This window comes from Larus michahellis, chromosome 1 (assembly GCF_964199755.1).
Source record: "Larus michahellis chromosome 1, bLarMic1.1, whole genome shotgun sequence".
Taxonomy (NCBI): Eukaryota; Metazoa; Chordata; class Aves; order Charadriiformes; family Laridae; genus Larus; species Larus michahellis.
This window is the reverse complement of record NC_133896.1, coordinates 166,198,542-166,224,012: the sequence shown is the minus strand read 5'-3', so window position 1 is coordinate 166,224,012 and position 25,471 is coordinate 166,198,542. Positions and strand designations below refer to the sequence as shown.

At 38.7% G+C, this 25,471-nt stretch overlaps 1 protein-coding gene across 2 annotated transcripts; it reads left to right on the top strand.

Annotated features, from left to right (window-relative positions):
* The first annotated feature begins 198 nt into the window (after positions 1 to 198).
* GPR180 (G protein-coupled receptor 180) lies at positions 199 to 25,471 on the top strand. Of its 2 annotated transcripts, XM_074563009.1 has the most exons (10): positions 199 to 400; positions 2,820 to 2,978; positions 7,391 to 7,585; positions 11,023 to 11,203; positions 11,409 to 11,458; positions 14,743 to 14,946; positions 15,065 to 15,222; positions 21,645 to 21,836; positions 22,195 to 22,272; positions 23,965 to 25,471. In XM_074563009.1, the coding sequence occupies exons 1-10, from the start codon at positions 265 to 267 to the stop codon at positions 24,121 to 24,123; spliced, it is 1,512 nt and encodes a 503-aa protein (XP_074419110.1). In that variant the 5' UTR covers positions 199 to 264; the 3' UTR covers positions 24,124 to 25,471. The 2 variants fall into 2 exon arrangements, with proteins under 2 accessions (XP_074419110.1, XP_074419119.1); XM_074563018.1 differs by lacking the exon at positions 14,743 to 14,946.

Here is a 25,471-nt window from a genome sequence, read left to right as displayed (position 1 = left end):
ATCAACGGCGACGGCCGCCTTTTACGACGCTGGGTGTCTCAACTTACGGCCGAACCCAGTAACGGACACGTCGCCGCGCTGGGGAGGCGCGGTGGCGGGGGGGGCGCTGCCTCGCGCGCGGCTCCTATTGGTTCTCTTCCCCCCCACCGCCCTCCCGCGCCCGCTTGTAACCTGGGGGGGTCACGTGGTCACGGGAGCCGTTGCGGTACGGGCGGGGGGGGCGGGCGCCGGTTAACGGCGGTCGCCGGCGGCGGGGTGCGGAGGATGAGGTGGCGGTTGCTGTGGCTGCTCTGCGCCGCTGGCTGGGGGGGCGCCGGCGGCAAGACGCTGCGGGGCGGCTTCGGCAGCACCGCCGCCCGGCTGGAGCCCTGGCGGCCCGTGGCGCGGTTCCAGTTCCACGGTGGGTGCCCGAGGGGAAAGGGAAAGGCCGCGCCGGCCCGCCCGCTCCGCCGTTAGGGCGCCTCAGAGCAGCGCGGGGGTGAGGGGAGCGAGCCGTTAGGGCGGCCTGAGGGGAGCAGCGGGGGCAGCCCGGCAGCTCTTCTGCCCCCGCTGGGGACGTGCGACAAGTCTGATCCTCTGTGGGTGAGGAGCTGGGGTGGGCGGTGGGAAGCTCGTCCAGAAGCGGGACCCTGCCGGAGCGAGGCGGGGGTGAAGCACGGCGGTGGGAAGAGGAGCTGGTAACGGCATGAAGAGCGTCGGAATTTGTCAGAGAGCGGCAGAGCGCTGTTGTGGGCTCTCGGCGCTGTGCCTCCCTTCGTGTCCCACTGCCTGACGTGGCGGGGGTGTCTGGGACAGCAGAGGCATCTTAACTCTCACCCACATCTCTCCTTCCCTCCTGGAACTCCACCGAATGAGAACGATGGTTAACATTGCACCTGTCTGTTTCACATCACTGGGTGTTTTCAGTGTCACCGTGCATCAGAGTGTAAATTCTCACCTTATTATTCCCAAGGGCTTTTCTTTCCTGTGTTATTAACTCCTTGTTAGTAATAATTCCTGAACTGTTAGTTAAGAGGCCTAGCAATGAGGTGGAATCCTATTAGAGTGGCCACTGCGAAATACAGGTTGGAAATGACTCTCTTTGCTACAGAAGTTCTACTTTGCAAAAAGAGTTATATGCAAGCATGGTGAATGCCATATACAACAAGGCTGTGCTGGTCAGCATGCTTTTCCTGTAAGCTCAGCATTTCAGTAGCTTAGGCTATTTTTTTTCTCAGTTAGCTTCATGGCAGAAGAGTTCTGCGGAATGCTTTGAAAGACAACCATGAAGATAAGGCTTACGCAGGGCGTCCTCCCAGACTGGAGGAGTAGTGTGAGAGGAAAACAAAAATGTTTGCAAGAAAAAAAATAATGGGATGAAGGAAAATGTGACATAAGAAGAGTTGGAATGTGACCTTCCAGTGCTGAATGAGAGATGATAGATAGGGTGGGGATAGCTTGGGGAGTGACTTGAAAGCAGTTAATTATCACTGTCCTAGAAGATAATTGTAGAAGTGATCTAAATAGATATAAAGGAAAAAAAATGCACTGATTAAATCTGAGAAAAGAGCATTAAGATTCAAGATCAGTGGTTTAGGTGTTCCGATATAATTTATTCTATAAGTTATTGCATATTTCCGTAGAAGTAGTCATCTTTCTACATATATACCCACAAGGATATGTATTTTGGGTCTTAGTGAAGCTATATGGGCTTTTTTTAGAACCTTCTGTTAATTTTTCAAAATCTTGTATTAGCAACTTAGGTAAACTGTAGTCCATATAATATTTTACAGATCCCAGAAGATCACCTTTTTTGAGGTTTTATTGCAGGACTGCTGTCTGGCAGCTATCTCTGAGCAGGAAAACCTTCCTGGCAAAGCGTTATTTGAAGCTGGTAGTAGTGTGTTGACTCACATCCAGCTGGTGCCTAGGTTAGGTGGGAAAGAAAATTGCTCTGACAGTTTAAAAAACACACAAAGCTTGCTAAAATTTGGATGAATTTGTACTTTTGCAGTACTCACTGATTTTTCTTTTGTGTTAAATCCTGTCTTTTAGTTACTTTAAAGAAGTCTATGGCAATATATAATGAAAGAATTTATCAAAATAAGTTTGAGGATTGTAGAATTTCCCAGACAAGATAAATTGTGTCAAATGAGCTGGTTCTAAAATGACTAAAATATTTCTCTATGTCAATAGACAGCCTATAGGTAGACTGACACATTAAAGAACACTTTTGAAGTTTGTTTTTCTTTGTATCAACTTGACAATTGTCATCTATAACTAAGTATTTTGGCTCTTACCAGTCTACAACATGAATGTCAGTTTACATAAGTTCTGGTATTAGACCCAAGAGCTACCCTATGATGCTCCTAAGTGTGCTACAAAGATTATATAATGCTAGATTGTATAATACTAGACTTGGAACCAGCTATTAAGACTGATTGAGACACTGTCTTTACTGGAACTTGAAAAAATAAAATTTGGAGTGGTAGGAAGGAACAACAGACTATCTGGAAGCCTGTTTAAAAAAAAAAAGAGGAGGAAGGAAGGCTGTTTGTAGTAGGGAAGGTTAGTGTTAACATTTGGGTTATGGTAGAGGTCTGTTTAGGTACCATCATAGAGAATCCTGCATGCAGTGTTGTGTTAGTAAGTTGCGTATGACTTTTCATAAAGATGAAAGAGTGTAAAGAGTTTTATGGAAAGCAGTGGTAAAAGTTTAAGAAATAAACTGAAGCTTTAGTGCTGCTACTTACAAAAAAAAAAAAATCTATGCCATGCTAGCTTTTTGTTTGTAACTGACATCAAGGCAGAGTAGTTGATTTTATTTTTTAAATATCAAGGTGACCATGCTGTTCTGTGTGTCAGAATCAAGAACGTAGCGGTAGCTGTGACAAAAGAAGCTAGACTTCACCTGTTCCAAGCACAGGAATGGCAGAAGCTGCAGAACAGTATCGAAAATCACAGCTGTACAGAGAAGTTCTCTAAAGCTCAACTGACAAGTGAGTTGCTACTTTTTTTTTTCCTTACAAATTAAGTTATCTGTGTATTTAGAACCCTGCTAAGTTATCTGTATATTTAGAATATTTATTTCAGTGAATTTGGACTTTGCATCAATTTAAGTAAAAGCAGGACTTTGGCCTTCTGTAATTAAAAATGATTACAAGGAAATGTAATTGCTTTGTTTGCATTGCTTCAGAAGACTTTGTGAGTTATGATTTAGTATACTGCTGGAAAATGATCAATCCTTGACAAATAATGACTTTAATGCAAACAGCCAAACTTTATGACTAGTTCTAGTCTCGTGCTCTCACTTGTACACAACTCAGAAAGGATACGTGTTTGGCTGAAGTCTTCATTTACTCATTCAGTACAGAGATTTTCTTTAACTTTGCTTGGAGTAAAAATCTCCTTTTTTTCTTTTGTTTTTTTAGCTCAAACTTTTCCATAGAAAAATATGTTAAGTATGTGAAAGAATTTACAAAGAATACCATAGTAAGATGAAACTGAAGAAATTAGAAAATGTAAATGTTTGAGACAGTCAAATGTATAGTTTGAATGTGACTTTTACTGCAGTGGAATGAAAAAAAATTAGAGGCAAACTGATGCAGCCTGCTGCAGTTACCTCTAAACTTCTGAAGTGAATGCTTGTAGGGTGGGAGTATGTAGACAAAGTACACAGTAAAAGGGTAATTTTGTACCTGAAAACCTTTTTTCTCTGTTCTTTTTTTTCTTCTTTTTTTTTTTGTCTTTCACAACCTCATAATCATTAGCTTTCCCGTGGATCTGTAAGGTCATCTGCAAAAATTAGAATCATAGAATTGTTAGGGTTGGAAGGGACCTTAAAGGTCATCTAGTTCCAACCCCTTGCCATGGGCAGGGACATCTCCCATTAGATCAGGTTGCTCAGAGCCCCCTCCAGCCTGGCCTTAAAAACTTCCAGGGATGGGGCTTCCACCACCTCTCTGGGCAACCTGTTCCAGTGTCTCACCACCCTCATGGTGAAGAACTTCTTCCTAACGTCCAGTCTGAATCGTCCCATCTCTAGTTTTAATCCATTCCCTCTAGTCCTACCATTACCCGATATCCTAAGAAGTCCCTCACCAGCTTTCTTGTAGGCCCCCTTAAGATACTGGTAGGCCACTATAAGGTCTTCTTGGAGCCTTCTTTTCTCCAGGCTGAACAACCCCAACTCTCTCAGTCTGTCCTCATAGGAGGGGTGCTCCAGCCCTCTGATCATCCTTTTGGGCCTTCTCTGGACACGTTCCAGCATGTCCATATCTCTCTTGTAGTAGGGTCTCCAGAATTGGATGCAGTACTCCAGGTGGGGTCTCACAAGAGTGAAGTAGAGGGGGAGAATCACCTCCCTCAACCTGCTGGCCATGCTTCTCCTGATGCAGCCCAGGATACAATTGGCTTTCTGGGCTGCTAGTGCACACTGACAGCTCATGTTGAGCCTCTCGTCCACCTGCACCCCCAAGTCCTTTTCTTCAGGGCTGCTCTCAAGCCAGTCACTGCCCAGCCTATATCGGTGCTTGGGATTGCCCCGACCCAGAGGGAGGACCATGCACTTGCTCTTGTTGAACTTCATGAGGTTAGCATGGGCCCACCTCTCCAGCCTGTCGAGGTCCCTCTGGATGGCATCCCTTCCCTCCATCGTGTCAGCCACCCCACACAGCTTGGGGTCATTGGCAAACTTGCTGAGGGTACACTCTATGCCACTGTACATGTCGCTGACAAAGATGTTAAACAAGGCTGGTCCCGGTACTGATCCTTGAGGGACTCCATTTGTCACTGGCCTCCGCTTGGACATGGACCCATTGACAGCCACTCTTTGGGTGCGGCCGTCAAGCCAGTTCTTTATCCACTGAATTGTCAGTCCATCAAAGCCATATTTTATCAGCTTGGAGACCAGGTTGTCATGTGGGACAGTGTCAAAGGCTTTGCTCAGGTCCAGGTAATCTGGGTTATGCTGCTTTATTTATCATTTAAAGTTCTTTCACCTTTTAATTTTGTAATTTGGTATTCATCACTGAATCTCCCATTCAAATGTTTTTAATATTTGAGCTGATAATTATACCGGTACAGAATATACAGGTTAACTTCTTGTCTTGTTTATGGAGGAAGATTTCTCATTCCTTAGGAGACTCCTGTTCTCCAATTCCATGGAAATGACATTTTTCCAAGACAAGAAAACAAAAATATAAAATATTTTCATTGTCATGATAGCACAAACCTGTCACGCATTGATGTATGAAACATGTTAGAAAATTTTTAATACAGTATCAAAGATGAGCTAATCAGGATAAAGCTTAACTCGAGTATCCATGTAAATTTAAAAGAACAGTAAAACACTGAAACATTCAATTACGTAAATGGAAGACAAACATACTGAAATAATAATTTTTGCACCATTTATTGATCGTAATATTATAAAGCCTACTTAAAGCATAAATTTTCCTTTAAGAAATTAAATTAAGATGAGAGACTTTGTTCAAATATATCTTAAGTGAATACAGCTTCTTTTTAAAATAAATTTCTGTGTAGACAGAATCCCTAGAGTAACAAATCGATCTCCTGGAACATTGTCATAATGAAATCTTATACAGATGTCACTTCTAAGGATGTAGTTCCCTTACACTTGATCTGAGCTGAACATGCAGTGCTGCTGAAATGACTAGCAGTTGGTCCGTCACTCCTGTCTGTCCCAGCACTGTACTCGCTGTTTTCTACTGTGTTTAGGAATCGTATGACTACAGGGTGAGTTGGATCTGTTTGCTGATCTTGGGCAAAATCAATTACATTTCTATTTTATCTTACTTCATTTCTTGTGAGTTAGCTTGTAGATTTGATGGAAAACTGATGAAACACACTTTGTGTGATCCTTAGTCTTGGTGCAAATGACACTGTATCAGAACTCAGCTGAGAGTTGCGATGGAGAGTCAAGCCACCCCTGTCAGCTGCAGTTTGTTTTTCGTTTGATTAAGCACCATATGAAATCCTAGACGTGTGTTTTAAAAATCTTGGGTTTTTTTTTAAGGGAGCTGTTTCACTTTGTATATTTGATTGATAAGATACGTAGCTACAGAGCGGAATGCACACTTAACATTAGCTGCACAAGACAAATTGCCTGTGTTAGAGCACTTTTCTGGTTCATGTGTTGTCCGAATTTGTACTTCATGAAAATTGCTGCAAAGATGCATGTCATATATTTCTTCCTGGATCCTAATGTTGATCAGTTCATGCCTTTGGAGAACAGAAAATAACTTCTTTAAGTTGAGATGAGTTTATTTAAATTACATAAATGTTTTTCACAGGTAGACTTCAAGTTAGAAATCAGTTCCAAATTTTGTCTGCAAAATATTTAGGGATAATGAGCTTGCTAAGGATTTAATATGTATGTTTGCAGCTTTTTCATTTAGAAAGGCCTTTGCATAAAACCCAGAAATACCTTGTTTTGTAGGTTATTTTTTTTATGAATTTTTTGTCTTTCCTCATCCTTAACCATTGTCATCTTAAACTATTAAGGTGAATTAATCTACAGTCCAGTCATTATATTGTTATTTCTTCTACAGATGCCATCTACAGATGGCTTCCATTTATGGTTGAGCTGATTAGCACTCTAGTTCAGTCATCAGTGTAACAGTACTTAGAATTCTTGCAGTTTCACCCAAACATGTAGAGCCACAGCAAATGTTTATTTTGGAGAGATTGTGCTTGGTTAACAGTTATGTTTAGGAAAAATAGTGGTAAGATCAGTGAGCAGAAGAAACATCAGTCTCTTACATAGTTGATTTTAAACGTAATCTGATTTGAAATATGCAGTTTCATTGGATGATGGTCTAAGCCCATAGCTGTCAATTGAAATTCAGTCTATTACAGTTTGGGGAAGGTGTAATGAAATATGCTAAATTGTACCTTCAAAGTATGAATACTGTTTACCAAGCTCGCATGTGGCTGTTTGGTACTCTAAATATCTTTGAAAATAGAGTGGAATAAATTTCACAAAGGTATTTTTCATACTGCAGAAGTATCTGTTGGCTAATACAGAATAGCTAGTTCTGTCAATACTGTATTAGAGGATGGAAATGTGCTAAGCATGGGAGACACAGTTTGCAGTTGCTGGCTTCTATCAGAAGGGAGCCCTCCCAGCAAACCTAAAAGCTGAGAGGTGGAATGTGCGACATAGCCTCACTAACCCTTGCCTGCACCTATTTGAAACAAAAGATCAAGTTGGAAGTCTGGTCTCTGATGTTATGGCTGGCTTTCAAACCAAAGACTGCTTTGTACTGTATGTAGTTTATAACCTGTATATGATGTTGTGGATTTAAATTTTATCTTCATTCAAAGATGACTTGTCTAAAAACAAACTAATCAAGTACTTAACCATGTTTGTGTTTGTTTTCTTTCAAAGTGACTGTGAACCACACAGAGCAAAATCTGACAGTCTCACAGATTCCTTATCCGGAAACATGGTATGTGTTTTATGTAGACAAGTTTACCTGCGAGGAGAATTATTCTGAATCCGAGGATATTCAGTTTGAAATGGTCTTACTAAACCCAGATGCAGAAGGGAATCCATTAGATCACTTTAGCGCAGGGGAATCTGGTAAGATTTTTTTTTCTTAAAATTGGATTTGTAAGTTAAGGCTCTGATCACCCAAACAAATCTGTACTTGCTATGCTTGGAAAAGTACGGGGAATAGATAGCAGAGTCTCTTATATTTCATATTCTACTTTTTCACGGAGAGTAAACTTTAATTCATTTTCTGGCATTACTGAAAAATCCTTCCCTTTCTCTAGACTGATTTTCCAAAACTTGCCTAACTGGAAGTATAGATGCATAAGGAAAGTTAGTGTTAATATCTTTGCTGATAGGTATTTTCCCCATGTTGAAATTGTAAGCTTCCACTTGAATGTGAATTTAATCTCTGATTTTAATGAATTCATAAAGTTCCTTAGCTGTGAAAAGCTTGGTTCTGTGGAACAGGAGTACATGCATGATAAAACATTTTGCCAGTACAATTTTAGTTCAATGTTTAGGTCTTTCTTAAGTACCTTAGTTGTAGACCACAGGTTAGATATTTGTTAGTCCTAATTTTATTTTATTTAAGAAATGCAATTTTAAATTTTTAAACATGCAAAGAAAAACTTCTAGAAATGATTCAAGACAGTCGCTAAAGAAGCGCCCAGGTAAAATTGTATGCTTTGGACAATCCAACCTAATGTATGCTTCATTGCAGTGCTTAGCTTCCCTGCTCTGGGAGGCCTCATCAGCGTATCACTGACCTAGGGAAGAGCCCAATAGGCTTAGTCTGCCTTCATACACAGATTTAACCTACCTACCTACCCAGAGTGAGCCTAATCACTGTGCTCGGAATCATATGCCATGCTGTCATTCTTGGTCTCAAGAAGTTATAGAGGGAACAAGGCCAGCTGCCTTTTTGAAGGGAAGAAAATATTCACTGAAATATTTACCAGATGTAAGAAAGTAGCACTGTTAATCATGCATTTTTCAAGGCTTATCAGTTGACTTACCTGTCTCTTCAACTTCTTAACTTTGCTTTTTAGTCTACAAACTTGATTGTCAGTTTTTATTTGGTGAATTTTGTATCCAGAGGTGAATTCTAGGTTAACTTATTTTTATTCTCAAAAAGCAGTAGTAGCATTCTTTTGCTAAATCAAGGGGCAAAGCAACTACAAGACATCATGTGGCCCTCAAAAGTGGTGTACAGACCTCCTAGAGAGGCATCTCAGCTCTATATTTCTTTTGTAGGAAGACTTTGAGCACTTTGAAGCAGAACTCTGAACAGCTTGCGTGTTGAGTATGGAGGTGTGTAAATGTGTTGGATGCATATATTTAGATCTAATAAGAAACAGGGTGAGCTGCACATGCCATGTCTTCCACAGTTGCACAGGAATACCTCTGTTCATTCAGATTTAAAACTTGCATCACTGCCATGAATCCTGAAGTTACATGCTGGTGTCTACTTTCAATGAACTGAAGATGATTTCATATCTCTCTAGCTCTTTTTTTTTTCTTTTTTTTTAAATACATCTTTAGGGAACAATGCTTGTCATTTTTCCATAGAGGCGTGCATAGAACATTAGGGTATCAGAGAGAAGATCCAGCTTCATTCCTTGGTTTTCTCTTTGAGGTGACTACAAGCTATGTAGTTGCAAATGGTTCTGGTTAGGTCATCCTTCACTTTAGTTACTAAAGTTGTGGCCTGACACAGGAGATCTCAAAATTAAATTAACTATAAGGAAAGTACAGGAAAGAACTTGACACTCTAACCTTGTGATTAAGATGTTTGCCTTGAGAGGGGAGGAGGCCTGGCTTCTGATCCCTGGCAAGTAATCTCTTATCACTTTATGTGGTAGGATTTTTTTACATAAGACATAATACCGGTACAATCTGGGATTTCTAAAGGCAGCTGACCAGGTAGACAGCACTTTGAAGATCTTTGAAGTTAGGTATTTCAAATTAAGGTACTTATGTTTTATTTTCTCTGTTAACTCTAGGTTACTTGAAAATCAGGAAACTTTAAAAAGACAGGTTGAAAGTTACTCTGATTTTTGTAGTTATATTTCAGTGCAAATTTCTCTTCAGTCCTCTTGGTCTCAAGCCAATCATCCACAATCTGTCTTTTGTTGGAAGGAACTTTCTATCCTAAATGTTTAGTGTTTATTAAAAGCTAGTTCATTTTCCTGAAGAGCTTTCCATGTGTATCCATTCATCATGGTGAGAAATAACTTACCTATGGAATCCTTGTCAACTTCGGTGGGTGTCTTTTGAAGCGGAAAGATAAAGAGTGAAAGAAAGAGTAAGAGATTGATCTAAAATGCATATTCTTGTCATTCACAAATCATGCTTTTGTATAGGTATACAAGAGAAGCAGAGTGGACCTGAAGTTTTTGTTTTATGAGTCTTTATTACCTTATGCTCTTTCTCGCATTTCACTGTATGTACGTCCAAAGTGATTAATTTTAGCCATAGAAGTTACTGTATTAGGAACTGTTCAGAACGCATCCAGTTCAAACGTTTTTCAACTTAGATACTGAAATGTGTATAATTGCTCTGTTTTTAATCTTTGGTTGGAGCTGTTTGGAAGTTTTTAGCAGAGTTGTTTTGCCGCTGGAGTCAAAACTTTGCTCAGAATCTGATTCTGTGGGCACCACTTGCTTTCAAGGAAGGCTGGAGAAGGAAAACATAAGTTTTCTGTGAGAAACGTCTGTTTACCCACTTTTGCTTATAGCTTGCTGGCTTCGACCCTTTGGGTGCTCATATGATGGGTTCCAAAGCTTCTGGACAATAGAAAAGATTTCCAGGATCCAGGTCTTTAGGAAAGCATTTTACCAGACTACTGCCAGACTGAAAATTAGAGCAATTCTGTTTTGTAAATGGTATCAGAAACTCTGGGCATTTTTTCAGATTGGTGCAAAAAAAATCCACTCTATGAACTTAGTATTGTTCTTTGTGCTGTTTTTCTTTATAAAGTTTTCTGTCTTGGTTAACTGTGGTTCTTGGAGTTAACGGCTTTGTGTGGAGGAACAGTGACACCCAGTGGTGAAACAGGTTCAACAGAAGTCTGTGCTAGGTTTCTCTCCTCTCAGATTGTGCCTTTAAAAATTGAAGCAAAAAAAAAAGAGCTAAAAATGAGTTCTTTAATAAATGTTTCTGACTGATCAAATTGGTACAATTATATTCTGTTTATCATGAAACTGTATGCCACTTTATACTATTTCAGTAATTGCTACAAAGCTTTGTGTATTTGAACAGAACCTCTCCTACGCTCAGAAATGGTATCATTGAATAAAAAATATTTTGTCAGATCAAATAATAATCAGCTCTCTGAAAGAATTCACTGAGTTTCTTGGATAAAATAGGCTACAATTTACTAATTTTATCTGTACTACCACTTTTGGGTGACAGGTACTAAGTATTTCCTAGTGCTTATAAAAAAACATATTTTGTTTTAGTTATTTACTGCTGGTAGCAACGCTTCTTTATAAAAAACTAAGCTGTATTTCTTTTTTTCACAGGATTACATGAATTCTTTTTCCTGCTTGTCCTAGCGTACTTCGTAACTGCTTGCATATATGCACAGTCCTTATGGCAAACTATTAAGAAGCGTGGACCTATGCATACTGTATTAAAGGTGTTGACAATTGCATTATTATTTCAGGCTGGTTCAGCTTTTGCCAACTACCTGCATTTCTCAAGGTATCTTTGCTTATTTTTGCTTTCAGTCTTAAGACTTGAAGAACATTGTGTTATAAAGATCGGTATGTGATCTTTTCTGTGTTGATTATGACAAAACATGGGATTGACTTTTTAGAACCACATCATTGCCTAAATGTACATTTAAAGAAAACACACATCTAAGACTCACTCACTTAAAAATACCATCTTTTTATTCTTTTATCAGTTATTCTAAAGATGGAATAGGAGCACCTTTTATGGGAAGTCTGGCAGAATGTGAGTATGCTTGTCTACTGTTTCTTACATATCGCTATACATGAATCTGTAGAATAGATTAGCAAGTGCTTTTGTTGGACTGTATTATGAATTTCAACCATACCATTGGATTTTTGAATATAAAATAGTAAAAGTTGCTCTTCTGAAAAACAGATTTTATTCTGGATGTTTACAATAACTGCATTTGAAGTTATACAATTGTGATACTGTTTTGGATTTTTTAAAGGATTTTCTTGTCTGAAGATTCCTTCGTACAAACACTTAAATACATGCCTGTCACATGAATAAATGTTTCAGTACATTGAAGAGTTTTGCAGAGTTTGCATGATTTAGAGTAGCAAAGCTTTTTAGGAAGCTTAACATTTTATGGAGTGTGTCATTTCACTAGCAAATTTAACATTGATTATAATTAAACAGTTAAATGTGTTACAGCAGGTGATATGATTAGAATGATGCAAAAAAAATGCTTATGTAAAGAATTGATGTTAACAAAGCATTTTTCTCCACTCTAAACAGATATTCTGAGTTCTTACTGGAACTGAATTTCTTTAAAATCCCTTCCCAAAATGCCCTGATTTACTCTTGCTGGATTCTTCAGGGTTACATGTTGTTGGGTGTTTTTTTTTTTCTGTAGTTTATATTTGAAGCACTGGGGTGTTCTTTCTAAGCAAATATATTGCCTTTTGATTGGCTTGATGAAGCACCCCAAAGAATGATACTGTGGCAGTGAAATAGCATTGGAGAGTAACAGCCTATATAAAAAAAATATTTCCCATCCTAGAGTTCGTTTAGAAGCTTGCAGTTGGAATTAACAGCCTCTTGATGGCACTTGGCACCACAGTAATTGCCTCTTGTTTTAACCATTTGAGCTAGCAGCTCCTTGCAGCCTCTCCAGCAACTGTATTATTAAACTTTCCATCTCATCTCTTGAAGTGAAATTAAATAGAGAATATGGAGGTAGTCATAACTCCTTCCCTATAAAAAAACCCCACTGTTAACTACCCAGCCAGAACTTCAGAGAGAATTCCTGCTTATTAGATTTTTTTTTGTATATTTATTGTAGCGAAGAGTAGACTTTTATTTGCTTAAAGCAAAGTTTATTAAGAATAATAAAGTAGTATTTTTTAATCAATAACTGAATTTAAGAAATTCAGCTCAGAGTTTTCCTTTCTACTGTTTTTAAGGTTTGTGGTTCCCAAAACAATAAAAGAGCACAAGTAATAGAAATGTGGAAAGCTTCAGTGTCAGTTACAATTCTGAAGAATGGCTGATAGCAATTAGTATAGTTTGAAGATGGAATGTGCTACCATTTTACCTATATCAGAACAGAAATCCAAGCTAAAAGTAAATGGTAAAATTTCTGTTGACTGCCATGGGGCCAGAATTTCTTTCTAGAAACCTGTTCAGCTACTATCCCACACAATTATTCTTTTCCCACCACCATTTAGCCTTTACCGTGAATAAAGACCTGACCCTCGGTGTAATTTTTCGCCTAAGTTAATTGCATGAATCACACAAATCTGTGATGCTTCACTCAAAAGTATCACAAATAGTGATCTTTTTACCTTTTGGTAAAATCAGAATTTGAAAAGTCAAATAATGTTACTATGGCTGTTGAACAGCCATAAAATTTTTGAATTGTGATGAAATCAGACAAATATAGTATCAGCTCAGTAGCATGTGACTTTACACTGACCCTGGATGTTGTGGGATTATTGTAATTTTAGAAATTTCTCTCAACCTCCTTACTTTCTGGCACGGTATATGAGATGTCAAAATTTAAAGCTGGTACTGAAGTTTTGTCTTATGCCATTTTGTCGGGGAACCCACCTGAATTGTTGCCACACTGAAGCAGAGCAATATCTATATCCAGGATGTGAGTGAGAGATGATGTCTGGCTAAAAGTTATAGGGCAAGCTATCTTAAGGAGTGACAGAAAATAAAATGTTCTCTAGAACATACAGATTTGTTCAGTCATTTCTCTAGCTTGCAGTTGTGATACTGGTTTGGCGTGCCTTAGGTTTGTGTAACAGTTTTTTCTAGTAAGTACTGTCTCTCCACAGCTAGCACTGTAAAATAATTCCAAGGTCATTTTGCCCAAAATCAGTGCCAGTTCATTTTATTACAGAATAAGGAAGTTTGTGTTTACTAAAAGCTCTTGGCATTTCTTAAACAGCAAAGGTGTCTGAATACATTTAGAAGCATTTAAGCTTATAAACTGTGAGAATATCAATATATCCCAGGAATAACATGTTGAAGTCTGGTTTATATCCATATTTTGCTAATATTACTGAGTGTCAGGGAAATATTATAGCTGATCTTCATTTGACATGCTTCCCTTGCGTGCATATTGATCTCTGTACGGTGGCAACATTTTCTGTGCCAATATTTTTAGTAAACGTGGAAGTGCATTTATCTTTTATAATACAGTCCAGTTGTATAAAACTAAAAGTTTGCTTTTGTGACACAGAAATATTTTTCTTGTACCTGATAGTGTAAGTGAAAATTACAAATAAGGAACAGGTTTAATTGAACTAAAAGATTAATCAAGTGAAAAAGAAAGTATTGTTGCGTGTAGTGCCCGATCTCTAGTTTCTGAACTAAATTTGCAATTTACATAATATACGAATCAATCTTTCTTGTACATCTCTTGTACGTACAATGAGCCAGTTTACTCTCAAATCCAAACACTAAATTAAAAATTGCTCTATAAATTTCAGTCAAAAACTTACCATGTCTAAAGCTAGCAATCACCCAGAAATAAATCGTCAGTTCTTTCTCCTGTCAGTAGTACTTCAGCAAGGCTAACAAGTAAAGGCTTTAATATATTCCAGCTTGAAGTTTTCTTTATTCAGATACAGCTTCAAACACACGTTTGAGATGCTGATTAAGAATGTTAACTTTATGGAGTATGTGTTAATTGTTCCCAAACAGAGGAAAAAAATGGACATAGTAAAATGAGGCAAAGGTAGTTTGCATTTAATAAAATGAAATACAGACAAGTTTTTGCTCCAGATGAAGTTCGTGTTAGGGTTATTAATTATATTTTCCCCTTTAAGTATCTGAGAGTGGAATTTGTCCTAAATATTTGTGCTTTCTGTTGCAAGCTACTGCATCCTTAAGACAAAGTGCAGTTAATTTAAAGTACAATGCAACTATCTGCTTTTTGAACAAAAGTTTGTCAGAGCAAAGAAAGGAGTTCATTTCATCGTGTTTCATATTTGCAGTGTGATTAACATATATATGATTTTAGTTCTTTAGCATTTGTAAATCTATTTATGCAGACAGGCTCCTGAGCCCAGACTTCTTTGACACAAGAGTGGGATTTGGAAGGATGTGGCGCTGTGCCCGTGTTGTTGCAGAACTGCAGCATAACTACAGGAAAGCTGATAGTGATCTGTTTGGTCACTGGAAACTACACAAAATATCCAGATTTTGTGGCAAAGCAGCCTCAGCTAGTCAAACTGTCATCAAAATTATGACTAAAGGTGATACAAAGGTGTGAATGTCCATCCTTCATTTGTGGGTATATAGAAATATATATTTTTGCTTTAGAAAAAACTATTTTTATTGTGACTCTACTTCTTTTTCTTTTATTTTCAATAGTGTGTGACATAATCTCACAGATACAAATGTTGTATTTATTGTTGAGTCTGTGTATGGGTTGGACGATAGGCAGAATGAAGAAATCTCAGGGCAGACCTCTTCAGTGGGATTCCACTCCAACATCTACTGGCATTGCTGTAGTAGTTGTTGTTACACAGGTTTGTATTTTATATTCATTCTTATACTGAAATATACAGCTGCTATTAAGTATGACAGAACCATGAACCAACTAATTTCAATATTTTATGAGGGAGGGAGTATCAAGACTGGAAAAAAAACCCACAGCATAATGTGCACCTAGTATGTCTAATAGGTAACAACACCTTCTCTTTACTTTAACAATTTAAGGTGTAGCTCCACAGTATGTTTTTGTTCAGCAGTAAAACCACTTAAGAAGTTCCCACAGTTTTCCAAACTCCTCGTTGTGCCAATTGTTCGTAGCATTATACTGTAAACCAGATCAGTGGAATGATCTAGACTGGGGGGGGGGGGGGAGAGAGATTTCAGCACAGTCATTTTACTGATCTGATTTATAATGTGGTACTATAAATAGTTGTAAACACTACAACTGAGGGATTGTGAACTACATTGTGGGGGGTGACAACAAGCAGCATGAGAGGAAAGACAAGAAAAACCGCTGTGAGAAATTCTTTCTGTCGCCAAAAAAAATTTAAATCCTCAGTGTGCTCCTCTTAAAACCACTCAAATAGGATATCTAATGGCCTTTTCAATCAATATAAGGGAATTCTTGAAAGGTTCATGTGCAGGATTGGTCTTGCAAATATACAAATGGTCTGACACATAATTTCATTCAAATATTTTCCATTAGTATAAATTAGAAAGTCAAGTAAACCCATACCTTAAAAGTAAATTGTAATGGAGATCATCCAACCCTGGCGGTGCCTTTTGTAAACAAATTTTTTTAAATCACAACATAAAGACAAGAGAGTCTGAAAGCCATTGAGAAAGAAGAACAGGGAGAAACTGGAGACAGTAATGAGGAAGAGATTATAGTGAAAATTTTGTGCCATTTGAGTAGTATCTGTAATTAGTGCTGCTTCCAAACTAAATAAGTGGACTGCTAAAACATTAAGAGTAGCTGGGAGCTGACATTTCTTGCTAATTAAGAATATAAACCGAAGGCTATTAATGTCAATGGGACTGTTGAAATTTAAAGACAGGTTCATTCCACCTTACTTTGACACCCATCTAGAACCAGAAATTTTACATGCTGGTAGTAAAGACAACTTCTAAAAGTATTTAATTTTATTCATACCTTTCCACTTGTACATACATATGGGTGTGTTAATACTCTGTCACTTGAGACTGGAAAGTTGTTTGTTTGTTTGTTTCCTTTTTACTATAAGTAGAAAGGACACTCAGTATCATCAGCTTCTTTTTTTCCTTTTTTTGGTTGTTACTTGTGGTAAAAATTGGGGCAGTTACCATACATATCTGCTGCTTCCTCCCATACTGGTCCATTACATATTTGTGTTGGCTCTTTGAGCGCCACTGAGGCATTGACACAAAGTTGGCCGTCTTACTTTTCACCATGAAGGCACAATTCTACCACATCTCTCCTCCTGGTACCATTGGGAACGTCAGGTTTGGCAGCAGTCTTATAGGAACAGAATATGGGTATCGGAGTATGTCATTGCCTGGGTGGTCTCAGGGTCTGCTGTCTCCAGAAAAAGTTCCCTGACACCAAGAGTATCCTTGTCCCTTCTGGAGAAGATGGTTTTCATCTCGTGGTTCAGTACATAGGAGATACACCTTCTGCCATGTTTCTTCTTCTTAATACAGAATGCGGATGTTAAGCTCAGGGGAGCAGGATCCAGAATGCATCATTTCTATCAAAGGTTCTTCATTCTCTGCATTAGTCTGTTGTTCACTGGTCTGTCTAGATAGATGTGGATCTTAGACCTGCAGTAATAGGGCAATTAATGAGCATTTTTAATGATTAAAAACCTAGAATAACTTCCTTTCTGTCCTGCTCTTTCCCAGAGATTCTTATGGGAGAGCTAGTTTCCTCCCATGCCATAGATTGGATGGAGTTACGTGGATAATTAGAGATGTTCTGAGAACTTGGTGTGAAGGGTGCGGGAGACCACATGCATTACCCTAATGCCCTAACGCAGCAGATGAAGATAGAACCATGTTAGTTTTATTGACGTTCTACATTTCCTGTCCTCCCCTCATCTTCAGGGAAGTCAAGCAAGTGGACAGTCTGGGAAAACATGTTGTTCTTCAACTTAACTGCAGTTTTGACTGGCAAACTGTCTGACCCTGTTTGCCTGCTACTAGTTCAAATTACTCAGCAAATTTTCAGGGGTTTTTCTCCTCTTTGTACTGATGCTGTGGATTCTTTCTTTTTGTTCTTTCAGAAACAGCAGCGATTTCCCAGGCTGTGTTTACAGGTTACCATCAGTGTAGGGTGGATACAACCTCCTAGTCAGCAAATCTTTTGTGGTCTTTGCGGCTGCAAAGAGGTAGCATCTCAAAGGAGGGACAAGTCTGCCATTCGGCATCTCCGTTTGCCTTAACTTGTTCTCTATTTCAGCCTCAGAACAAAAGATTCCCAGGCCACTCTCCATTCATTAAAGATTACACTCTCTGCTGCTGACACACAAACCTTGTTCAAAACTTTCTTGATGGCAGGCCGTTCCCATCACATAGACCTGAGGAGTTTCAGCTTTCAGGGCTGATCAGAGTGGAAGCAATGATTCTAGAAAGATAGCTGACCACTGTGAATGTGACCAAAATGACATAGAATCTTACTGCATTAGACATCATGCTTCACAGGGGTAGGTACGCCCCAAAGGTGTGCTCAGAATCAGCTATGCCTCTGACCGTGGATCTAAAACCATTTTTTACTGTACTGGCATTGCATGATATCAGATATCCAAGTACTATATACGGTTATAAACAACTAGTTAATCCACTTTGCCTTGCTGCTACTTTTAATTTCCCTTTTGCTTCCCCCTTCCCCTTGCCTCTCAGAAATGAGAACCTGCGTTTACTGGAGACTGATATGTTATCTTGGCTTGCCATAAAGTCAGTGTTGGCAAAGCGAAGGGGAGGATGGGTTCTACCATAATTGTTCCCTCATGTGAAAAAATAAGAGTGTCTGGTTCTTCATTATATGGATGTGGAGGTTCAGCTTGTATATCTGGAACATCAGGACGATGTCCGTGGCAAACATTCTTCTAGCATTTGAAGAGGAAGGCCGGTACTGGACAGTGGTTCATGTCCAGTACGGCTGCAGTCTCCTTCTCTGGAGATATTCAAAACCTGCCTGGATGCATTCCTGTCCAGCCTGCTCTAGGTGAACCTGCTTTGGCAGCGGGGTTGAACTAGATGATCATCAGAGGTTCCTTCCAACCTTTACCATTCTGTGGTTCCACTGTGAACCAAGATAGGTCAGAAGCATGTGCAGATGAAGTCAGGCATTTTGAGCAGTGTGTTATGTAAACAAGGAGGTGGTCATTCTTCTTTACTTCAGAAAGAAGGAATATAGCTAGTGTGAATCAGCTCTTCAGCTACCTAGCTCATCCAGTTCTTTTGTCTACAGCCTAAGCAGAGTTGTTCTGGATAACAATTAGAATTTCCCCGCATTTTCTTCTCAGAGCTCATAGTTCTGCTCACTGTCAACAAGAAAAATGTCTCTGATAACCATTTCAGCAGGTTGGTGTCTGGATGTTTTTTCAGCTTGTTCCTGATATTGCAGCTAGGTGAGCTGATATGTGCCTTTCTGTAGTCAAGGTGAGGAACTTCAGGGTTTATTGACCTTAATTTCTCAGGCATAGCCAGCCAAAAAGATCTTGTCTTCAAGATCATGCTTGTCTATGAAAGCTCTTCCTTCATTGAGAACAGATTGCCTAATCCATAGTAACCTAGAAACTCTCCATGGCACAGATTTCTCTTTTATAGGATTCTGCTTTTCTCTGGTGAGTGAGAACAGTTCCGGCTCGTAGTAAGACCAACGACACACGTTCACCCTGTCCAAGCTTCCAGTGTGTTGCACTGACGGTTCCATCTCTGCCTCTAATGCTTCTGCCTTCTGCTTATTTTGTAATAATCTAATGAAACTGAAGGAAGATTAACTTCTGTGATCTTACATTGCTGTCACTACACACAGTCTTTGATCAACTGATTCCTGTGTTGCTTACACTCTTTAAAGGGCTGGTCCAGAGCATACCCTGCTGTCAGACGCTGTTTTCCCATAGGGATTTGGACTTTGTTCTCATGATTCCTTTATTCCAGCTCTTTGTCATCTTCTCATGAAAGTGGCTTCCTTCACTGCTGTTGCTATTGTTGTAGGTTAAAGGAAAATCCAAACCCTTATGAGCTCTGTTTTTTTAAGTTTAAGCCATCCCTGGGATCTACCTAAAGTTTCTTGGTAAAACAGTATCACAGTTCCATCTCCATCAGCCTATATTTCTTCCCCCCAGACATATGCTTTAGTCAGGAAGATTCTATACATAGGGGATGGTTGGGTTTTTTTAGTTTCTCAGACAGTGTATGTCCAGTCCAGGGAAGTTACACCTGGGAGTAGCCAAGGTATTTAAATATCACAAGGGAAAATGCTGCGTACAAGACTGTGGTGATTCTGTAACTGGTAGAAGCCTTGTTTGTTGCCTGAGCATGTTCTACCTGGACTGAAATAACTTCTGTGATAGGAATTCATCAATTTCATGCCAAAACTAGTGCTGTAGACACAACTTTATCAAACATTGTGTGGTATCTCAGGGTTTCAGGAGCCATTTAGTCTTATTTCAGTCTTACTCCTTGACAGAGTTCTCAGTCAAGTAATTTGATCATTTGAAGATGTTTGCTTGAAGTTATTCAGAGTGTTATGGTGGGAACATTGAAGCCTGATGGTCAGATTGTTTACTAGTAATCAGTGGTGTTCAAGACGTTCATCCTTCATGTCTGTCCCTCTCCCATCCTTCCATTTTCCACCCAGGTAGTTGAGGAGTGGCTGAAACGACAGCAGTCATGCTTGCCATGTCATTGCCTCAGTAAGGGAGGGGAAAAGCGTATGAGTACTCTCTGAGGATATTCTAAGTAAAAATTATCCTGTCCTGACTGATGAGACTCAAGGACAGCCACCTTTGGAAGGGACAGGTGGATTGCACTTTTTTTTTTTTAAAAAGTTAATGTCAGTAAGCTTTTTGTCTTTATGTAGTTAGTGTAGTTAGCCTTTGAATGTGTTCAGAAAGGAATCTGACTAATTTAGGTTTCTAAATTGAGGCATACAGTGTCTGCTTCTGAAGGCCTTCAGAGCTACATCACTCACATAAATCAAATTTGCCTACCTTTCTTCAGAAAGCCTGCTTCATTAGGCATCTGAAACCTAAGTGCAAGTTAGATTCATGCAGTAGGTGAACTGGATTCCAGTGTATATTAAGTTCTTAAAATGCCATTCAGCTGCTACAAGATGCTGGGAGAGTCTAAACTTTATGGGTATTCTAATTTATAACGTTAACATTCCCAAAGTCTTAAAAAGGTATTCTTCAGCAAGACCCATTTTTTATGCAACATGTAGACGTCTGCCTTGTACTCAACTAAGATTCAGAAACTAGGCACTTCTTTAATCTGTTTTTCCTTAGAGAATCTATCAATATTCTTTCTCACAGTGCTCCTACAAAATTGGATTCTGCAGCAGATGTGTACAGTGCTGAGATTTAAGGAGGATTGCTATCTTCATGCAGTTATCTGTTGGCTAGAGCGTTTGTCCAGATGTTGGGACGGCATTTAGAACCTGTGATGCTCCCTTTCCAAGACCCTAGGAGGCTTCTGAGACGGTTGCTTGCAGAGTCAGGCTCGCTCGCAGTTTCTGACCTAGCTGGTGTTGAATTCTTTTCTCCACAATGGCACAGCTTCAATAGAAGGGGTGGAGAGTGGCCCACCCAAGAACAGCCTATAGCCTGGCAGTTGGGGCACTCTCCAAGGAGGTGGGAGATGCGAGTTGGATATCCTTTAGGCAAAGAAGGGAATTGTGGGAGATCCAAGTTCAACCTGGGTGAATGCTTGAGCCTTTAGGCTATTGTATAAAAGGGGCAGCAGCACCACCCTCTTACTTCCCCATCTTTGAAAAGAAAAGTGAATCCTGTTAGGATTTTGAAAGAAAAGGCGTAGTCGCCTGCCTTTGAAACAAGCTTTACAGGTTGTGGATCCCAAGTGGAAGGAGACACCTCCCTGTAGCTCTATGGAATCATTTCAGTGGGCTTCCTGCTTAGTAGGCCGACTGTTTAACTAGATGATTATTTTGGATCTTATGCTAAGGTGCCACATTCCTTCTATCCAAATTAGAGGAAACTTTAACTTGTAAAACTTTCTAAAAGTTATAGAGCGCAAGAAGTGAGACTCTGCTCCTGCCAGTTACGCTTGGAGTAATAGGTGGTGACAAAAAGCAGCTCGGGTTCGGGTTTTTTTGTGTAACATGGCAGTCTCCAGCAAGCAGAGCGGAGCATGACCAGTTGTGCGGATAATGTAATCTGTGATGGGAAGATTAATTGAGGTTTAGTGTAACCTTGTTTACTCTAAATGTACTTTGCTGTTTGTGTTCTTTCTCCAGAGCTTCTTGTTAATTTGGGAACAGTTTGAAGATACAAATCACCACAGCTACCATTCACACCATGGTTTAGCAAGCGGACTGCTTATTGGCCTCAGAGTTTGCCTAGCTTTGTCACTGGCTGCTGGTCTTTACCAGATCATCACGGTGGAGAGAAGCACGCTGAAAAGGGAGTTCTATATCACCTTTGCCAAAGTATGGGTTACATCAGGGAAACTGATCCCTTCTGCTGTAAATATAATTGTGGCGTGCAGTTGACTGAAGCACTAAACTCTCTTCCTCCATAAGAAAGTTAATGTTTAACTGTCTGATTTGATTAAATTGCACCCTGTCATCATACTCTGAGTAGTCATTTTAATTTGACAAGGAGTATAGAGCTTTTTTTAAACAGAAATCCCACCTTTCATTGTGTGGTTTTCGTTCTGTTGATTGAAAATTAAACAATGGGCTCATAAAATAGAGAGAAATGTAAATGCAGTTCCTCTAACTGTCATCTCTTTCTTCTAAGCTGGCATGTAGTCATTTTATAACTTATACTCATCTTCTCTTTTAGGCCTGCATTCTCTGGTTTTTGTGCCACCCATGTCTTGCAACCATTGCTATATTATTCAGAGAATATCAAAGAGAAAAGGTATGTACAGGCAAGATAAAAGAGATGGAATTTGAATAGTAGTTGTTCTTCATATTCAGTGTTTGTTAGCAAACTCATGCTCTTAGGCTGTTAATCTTATGACCCCAAAGCAACTTGAAAAGTCTTAGTCACACAGCTCTCATTGATGCTAATGTGAGTCATATTTTACAAAGGCATACAGGGCTTGAATCATCTAAGGGTAATCATTTCTAGGTTAAGGGAGGGATAGGGGGAGATTGTAAAGTCAAAGGAAAATGTGGAGGGGGTGTTTTGTTTTATTGTTTGCTCGTTTGCTTTTTAATTAAAACCACCTTGGGGATTCATTTAACAAAGCTAGTAGAAAGATAAACCAGTGGATTTTTTTGTTGTTGTTGTTGTTTGCTTTTCAGTTTTCGTCCTTTAAAAGCTTTATGTGGTTAAATAGGTCAGGGAACCTGTAGCTGAACTGTACTTTTTAGATTAAGAAATATTTCTAAATATGTAGTTTGGTTTGTAAGCTCTAAATAGTTAAAAACAAAGGTGGACTCACTGGGTTTCTCGGTTGCTTAAACATATTGGGAACTAGAAAACTAGTGTGTGGAGCCTGCCATGTTCAGATAAAATGCACTACTGTGCTCAGGTGATTGACTACCTCATTCCAGGGTAGAGTTTGCTTCTTTTCTTTATGGTTATAACCATCTGTGCATTTCTATGCAAATATTTTCAGAAATTGAGCTTTTATTTGTGTAGAGGCTATGTAAGGGAAAGAAAAAGGTTCCACTAAAAATACATAGTAAATGAAATACTGCATTTGATTATTTAAAAAAAAAAATCTAGGGAGAAAAAAAAAGACTCCTCTAGAGCTACTAATGAAGTGACGAGACTTTGTTGTTGTTGCTTGATGAAAACGTCATCAGGGCAGGAGGACAATCTCTAGCAGTAGGATTAGTAAAGGAAATTTTTGCAATATTTTGAGATTTCGAGCTTACTGAAGGGAGAGTACAGTTGCTGTGCTCTTACATTTGAGGAAGCTTAACCATCGTGTGCAGCTGCAGTTCTGACATGATAATTTAGCTGTTTCCTTATTTAAATACACTTCAATACAATGAAGAAACGTATGATCAATAAATACCATAGTTATTTAAGAAAAGCATGTATTTTAAAAGACCCTTTGTACATAAACTTAGACTTTCGTTTTCTTGGAAACAGTGGTTACCATTATGCATTTGATAAATACTGCCTTACACAACTTTTACAGATGAAGAGACTTGCACTGCAAAGAGGTCTGGCTAAATGAGACTGATAAATCACTATCCTCACAGCTCCATGATTGTGCTAGTGCAAAGTGTTTCCAAGCTTCTTTTTTTTCCACTCTGTTTGTTGTAAGAATAGAATATCTAAACATCACCTCTGCTTGTGAAACTGCATGGGTGGTGAATTGCAAGTCTGAAATTCCCCAGAACAGAGACTGCCAGAAGGGTTCTTTGACTTGCCCAGGGCTATCTACTGATTTAAAAACACCCAGGTGTGAGAGTCTGAATCCTGGACTAGAGATTCATGTTCAAATCTTCTGTAACTGCAGCATGTTAAAAGGTTTGAAGTTAAACCTCAAGCACTTACACAGTATGCTGATAGAAATTTATTGTGGTTTGTTTGGTGATTTTATTTATTTTTTTTTTTACTTTTTCCTTTTCTCTCTTTTTTTGTCTCTAGATTATTACCATAGGTGTTATCCTCTGTCAGTGCATCTCCATGGTTATCCTCTACAGACTCTTTCTATCTCATAGTCTATATTGGGAAGTATCTTCACTGTCATCAGTGACGTTGCCACTAACAGTATCCTCTGGACATAAAAATCGACATCACTTCTGAGATGTTTAGGAAGAATAAATTATGTAATGAATGTGCAATAATGACTTAAATATACAGGTATTTTTGTCACAGGTATGTGATACGTTGGTTTCACTGTAAAACTGAATGATAATATCAGAGCACTTCACAGACCTTTGGTCTGACAAACTCCCTAGATTAATCTGTTAAAAGCATTGTGGGGTGGAAAAATCCATAATTTGAATAATTTTATAAATATTCTGTATGTCTGGCATGTGGTGCTGAGCTGTATCACAGGAAAGTACAACGAATCTTTTCTCTCCCATTCGCAGACACAAAAAAATGTCCTTACTTTGTATCAATACTAGGTTTGAAGGTCTTATAAAATGCAGTTCTTAAAACATCTACAAGCTCAAACAAGTCTGAAATAGGCCAGTTGTGAAATTGGTGTGATGCGTAACGTTGAATACAAGTTCTTTTATTTTCATGCTTTAGAGAAAATGCATTTTATGTGTAAGTATAAAAGAAGGGGAAATAAAAGAAGTCTCCTCTAGAAAACACATGTAAAATGTTCACAGCTGACTGAGAGAAACTTTCCTTTATTATTACTGTAAAAGAAAAGCCTTTTTTGCAACTAATATTCATACTGGTTAAAATTCTAATGGGAATGAAAATAGGGTTTATATCTGCCTTTTTTTTTTTTTTTAAATAAATGTAACAAAATTTCATCCAGTAATGAAGGTCTAAACAGTATTTGAGGCTTAGAATACATAGCAACATAAAGGTAATTAAAACAGCAGGCTTGCATTTTTTAAAGAAAAAAAAAAAAAGGCAAAGAAAATGGAATGGGTGATGTGGTACTAGAATTTTAATCCTGATATAATTCATTTCTGTTACATTGAGGATTCAATCATAATTAAGCCATATACACAGATTAAATTAACAGAAGCATTTCAAATAAATGTTGGTTTCAGTCATCAACTACCCATGAATTCCTGCCCAAGGATACTTAATCAGGATTAAATTTTCTATGAATAATTGAAAAACAAAATACTCACTGGATTTGTTATAATCCATGTTGGCACTGGGTTCTAAGTAGTTGCCATCTTCCATCCATTGTAATAAAGCCATACTACTTTGTGATGCCCTAGCATTCAGAAAGCCAGTGTAAATATATACTTTGTTGAAGTGCCTATTTATTGAGTGTGATTAAATCATGCTGACATTTTTTTTCATTCATAATAACAACATAACCTATTGCCATTGTGACTGAAATAGTTCTTTTTGGATTTAGTTTAGTGTTTGTCAAATTTTAGGCTTCCTTTCATATGTGTGTTTCTCCACAACATGGATTCTGTTTTCTAGTAAATGAACGTGTGTTTCTTCTTAA